Raw genomic sequence first — 5,268 nt, forward strand, 5'->3', positions numbered from 1 at the left:
CGCGCCTCTCTCAGGAATGTGGCATCCCGAAGCACTTCGGGCTCTTCTACGCCATGGGAACCGCCCTGATGGTGGAGGGCTTGCTCAGCGCCTGCTACCACGTTTGTCCCAACTACACCAACTTCCAGTTTGGTAAGGTCGCTTCCGCTCTCACGAGGACGCCGTGGCGTGACGTCTCCGTCCTCCACAGCCTTTCTCCTGTTTCTTTGACACGGTTTGAAACTCTTTATGTTTCCTGCGCGTGATTTTGTCGGCGAATAGGAGAATTGATGTGTCCTCGATCTTTCTGCAAAGATAAAGGACACATTGTGTGGTACCTCTTCTGCCAAGTTAACACGCATGTGTGTGTCTAAAGACGTTTACCAAACACAAAACAGCGCCACCTCTGGGCGGGTTCCCCCCCAGCCTACGGATGGGTGCTTCTTCTTCTCTGACTGACGGGACAGACTGTGGACGTCTTTGTTGCAGACACGTCCTTCATGTACATGATCGCTGGGCTGTGCATGTTGAAGCTGTACCAGAAGAGACACCCGGACATCAACGCCAGCGCGTACACGGCCTACGCCTGTCTGGCTGCCGTCATCTTCTTCTCTGTGCTGGGAGTGGTACGTACACGCAAAGAGGCCGGGCGGGGCTTAACACGCGCACGCACGCACACACGCACGCACGCACACACGCACGCACGCACACACGCACGCACGCACGCACGCACGCACGCACGCACGCACGCACGCACGCACGCACGCACGCACGCACGCACGCACACACGCACGCACGCACGCACACACACGCACGCACGCACGCACGCACACACGCACGCACACACGCACGCACGCACACACGCACACACGCACACACGCACGCACGCACGCACACACGCACGCACACACACACACACACGCACACACGCACGCACACACACACGCACGCACACACGCACGCACACACACACACGCACACACACACGCACACACACACGCACACACGCACACACGCACGCACGCACGCACACACGCACACACACACGCACACACGCACACACACACGCACGCACACACACACACGCACGCACACACACACACGCACACACACACGCACACACGCACACACGCACGCACACACACACACACGCACACACACACGCACACACACACACACACACGCACGCACGCACACGCGCACGCACGCACGCACGCACACACACACGCACACACACACGCACACACACACGCACGCACACACGCACGCATGCACGCACACACGCACGCACACACCACACACACTTCCTCATGCTTGCGGTGTCTGTCTGCAGGTGTTCGGGAAGGGGAATCTGTTCTTCTGGATCACTTTCTCTGTGATTCACATCGTGGCCACTCTTCTGCTCAGCATCCAGCTCTACTACATGGGCCGCTGGAAAATGGGTTCGACCATAGCACGACTGGAAGCTGCTGTTTAGCTCAGGATGAAGCTCCCGGTCGTCGTTCTGATTCTCACACTTTGCTCTCGGTGCCAGACTCCGGCGTGCTGCGCAGGATGGCGTCCATCATCTACACGGATTGCATCCGACAGTGCAGTGGGCCCATGTACATTGTGAGTAACTATGCTGGGGGGCATACTGTATTCTAATCTAAATGAATCGCTGTGTCCTGATTGGTCCAGTTATCTGATAGTAAATCCTCTTCTTCCTCATGTGACCCGACGACAGGACCGGATGGTTCTACTTGTAATGGGAAACATCGTCAACTGGTCATTGTAAGTAGACGGGATGTTTGATTTTAATAGCCGTCAGGTTGAGGCCGTATAAATGACCCCCCCCCCCCCCCCTGCAGAGCTTCCTACGGACTCTTGGAGAGACCGAATGACTTTGCCTCCTACTTGCTGGCCATCGCTATCTGCAACCTGCTGCTCTACTTTGCCTTCTACATCATTATGAAGGTGTGTCTTTGAGCGAGTCGGATGAACCGTTTGCTCTTCCTGAAGCTACGCTTCTCTCTTTATTTAGCTGCGGAGCGGCGAGAGGATCCAGTTTCTGCCGCTGGTGTGCATTCTGTTCACCGCCGTGGTGTGGGGCTGGGCCTTGTTCTTCTTCTTCCAGGGTCTGAGCACGTGGCAGGTCAGTAGCGCTCGTGGGGAGAGCGTTAGCATTTTGGCATGTTTCAGTCTTTCTTTCTGTTAACACAGGAAACTCCGGCAGAGTCTCGTGAGCACAACCGGGACTGCATCCTGCTTTCGTTCTTTGACGACCACGACATTTGGCACTTTCTGTCCTCCATTGCCATGTTTGGATCCTTCCTGGTATGGTCGTGGTTTTGTGTTCGTAAAAATATCCTTCCTCTAAATACTTAAGCAATGTGAATATCTGCAAATACAGGAAATACTTTGCTACTTTGCTTATAGCTCATCGCCTCTTTCTTCCGACCAGGTCCTCCTCACCATGGACGACGACCTCGACACCGTCCAGAGAGACAAAATCTTTGTTTTCTAAATGATGAGCTCTGGCTCTCTTCCTTATCACGGCTCCATTGCTCTTCTTTTGTTTCTCCTTCATGTTCATTAAACAAAGCACAGCCTTCTTTTATTTGGGGGGGGGGGCAGTACAGTGGAAGCCTCTCACAGCCAAACAGCCAGTCAGGGGTGGGCAGTGCCCCCCCCTTTCACAGGAAGTGACACAAATGTCGGATGTTGAGTGACGCTCAGATGTCGGTTCTCTCGCTGCCGTACACGCCGGCTGAAAGAACTCGTTTTATACTGTACGCATTACGCTCGACCCGGAGGTCAACGGTGCGTTTTAGAATTAGCTTCCATGCCGTGAGCGTCTGTACGTATACGAGCGCATTCACAAATATCAATGTGCGAAGGTGACCTCCGTCCAGTCCCGTCAGCGGCCTTTCATGTTTTCATTGATTGGTTGATGTTTGATTCTGATCGGTCTGATCATCCTTCTCATTGGGGAATGTGATTGTATTTACTTCAGACTGGCCTGCAGTACGAATGAAAGGTATTTTTGCACTGTAATGTATGAAAAAAACGGTTCTTAAATAAACGTTGCAATGTGCGGTGACGGAATAAAAGTCTCATTTCCTTCTATATTTTGTTGCTCATGGGCAGAAGGAGTCTTTCTGGACGGTGCAGTGTCTCAGGAAACCACTAGAGGCAGTGTAGCCACACTTCCAGTGTCACATTGGCTATAATCTTACATATTTACGTGTAAACGTTCATGAATATGTATTGTCCCTTTAAATAAACTCCACTCATGACATTCGTGCTCGTTGGATAACCCAGGCGTGATGAAACACGACTAGCGTAGCAGGACATCGGTCAAAATGGCGTCTCGGCCCTAACAAGGTCTTAGCCGATGCTAGCTGTAGCATTACAAACCGGCCTTGAAACTAAAATCAGCTGAACGCATAAAAAGACACACACACATCAGAGAGCCACTTTCAAAATGACATTAAGAATCTACATTTTAATATCAGCTCAGCCGTACAGAGAAGTCTGTCAAATGTCTTAATCACTTAATAAAAAGGATCAATAAATCCTCTAGATGATAATCAGTCAGCTCTATTTAATGACTAAAGAAGTCGGTAATCTAAAGACAGACAGGATTCCTTCTCCACCGCGGATCCATCGCAGACACCTCTAACATTTATAACATTTTTACTTTGACTGCAAAAAGAACGTAATACATTTTGAGAATTGTTTTTTTTCTGTCTAACCCAAAACATTTACAAAATTTACCACCTGTAAATATTTTCAACACGAAGGCACAGAGGAGCACGGCTGCGTTGGCCTCATCAGCCGAGGGCCCTGTTGGACGACGCACCGTCTGCGGGGGGCCTGCGAGGCGTCGCGGGGCGTCTGAGGGGCCTGAGGGGCGTCTGAGGGGCGTCTGAGGGGCGTCTGAGGGGCCTGAGGGGCGTCTGAGGGGCGTCTGAGGGGCGTCTGAGGGGCGTCTGAGGGGCATCTGAGGGGCCTGAGGGGCGTCTGAGGGGCATCTGAGGGGCATCTGAGGGGCCTGAGGGGCGTCTGAGGGGCGTCTGAGGGGCGTCTGAGGGGCATCTGAGGGGCGTCTGAGGGGCCTGAGGGGCGTCTGAGGGGCGTCTGAGGGGCCTGAGGGGCGTCTGAGGGGCATCTGAGGGGCGTCTGAGGGGCGTCTGAGGGGCATCTGAGAGGCCTGAGGGGCGTCTGCGGGGCGTCTGAGGGGCGTCTGAGGGGCGTCTGAGGGGCATCTGAGGGGCATCTGAGGGGCATCTGAGGGGCATCTGAGGGGCGTCTGAGGGGCGTCTGAGGGGCGTCTGCGGGGCGTCTGAGGGGCATCTGAGGGGCGTCTGAGGGGCGTCTGCGGGGCGTCTGAAGGGCATCTGAGGGGCGTCTGAGGGGCCTGAGGGGCGTCTGCTGGGCCTGAGGGGCGTCTGCGGGGCGTCTGCGGGGCGTCTACGGGGCGTCGCAGCTGTGCTTCTTCAGCTGCCTCGGATCGGAGAAGCCCCGCCCACACTGCTGGCAGCAGTAGAGCTTCTGGCCCGTGTGGACCTGGACGTGGGACTTGAGCTGGTTGGACTGGTGGAACTTCCGGTGGCAGTACACGCACTGGAACGGCTTCTCCCCCGTGTGGATCCGGAGGTGCCGGTAGAAGTTCCCGTCCGTCCTGAACGCCTTGCCGCACTGGTCGCACTTGTACGGTTTCTCTCCCGTGTGAATCCTCTCGTGCTGCTTCAGGCTGCCGGCGTGGAAGAACCTCTTGCCGCACACGTCGCAGACGAAGGGCTTCTCCCCCGAGTGGCTCCTCTGATGGTAGCCGAAGGAGTACTTGTTGTGGAAGGACTTCCCACACAAGCTGCAGCTGAACTCCTTGTGCTCGCTGTGGCTTTTCTCGTGAAGTTTGAGGGAACCTGCTGCACTGAAACCCTTAAAGCACATTTTGCAACTGAACGGTTTGACCAGAGACTTGTTGCGCTTCCTGGGGTCCGGGGCGCCGGCCGCCTCCTCGTTCCCGTTTGCGTGCACGTACCGCTGATGTATCTGCAGCCTGCAGTTGAAGAGGAAGGTCTTCCCGCACAGGTCGCACATGAAAGGCTTCCTGGCGCCGTGGACGAGCATGTGGGACTTGAGCTTGGTGTTGTCCGAGAAGCTCTTGTCACACTCCTGGCAGGTGAACGGCTTCTCCCCCGTGTGGATGCGCAGGTGCCTCTTCAGGTTGTTGTTCAGGCTGAACCTCGCGCCGCACACGTGGCAGGTGAACGGCTTCTCCCCGGTGTGAACGCTGCTGTG

The 5,268-nt window shown here is 55.2% G+C and overlaps 1 protein-coding gene across 1 annotated transcript in view; it reads left to right on the forward strand.

The window, feature by feature from the left end:
- The window catches only part of sidt2 (SID1 transmembrane family, member 2), a 14,060-nt gene extending 11,000 nt beyond the window's left edge, over positions 1–3,060 (forward strand). The window contains exons 15-23 of the mRNA XM_068745837.1: positions 2–132; positions 469–605; positions 1,313–1,421; positions 1,514–1,590; positions 1,706–1,752; positions 1,830–1,935; positions 2,003–2,113; positions 2,182–2,295; positions 2,423–3,060. Of these exons, the coding sequence (XP_068601938.1) occupies positions 2–132; positions 469–605; positions 1,313–1,421; positions 1,514–1,590; positions 1,706–1,752; positions 1,830–1,935; positions 2,003–2,113; positions 2,182–2,295; positions 2,423–2,485 (895 nt within the window). The 3' untranslated portion in view covers positions 2,486–3,060. The remainder of the gene's footprint in view (position 1; positions 133–468; positions 606–1,312; positions 1,422–1,513; positions 1,591–1,705; positions 1,753–1,829; positions 1,936–2,002; positions 2,114–2,181; positions 2,296–2,422) is intronic.
- The last annotated feature ends 2,208 nt before the right edge of the window (positions 3,061–5,268 follow it).

The sequence above is a fragment of the Brachionichthys hirsutus genome, chromosome 11 (assembly GCF_040956055.1).
Source record: "Brachionichthys hirsutus isolate HB-005 chromosome 11, CSIRO-AGI_Bhir_v1, whole genome shotgun sequence".
NCBI classification, from domain to species: Eukaryota; Metazoa; Chordata; class Actinopteri; order Lophiiformes; family Brachionichthyidae; genus Brachionichthys; species Brachionichthys hirsutus.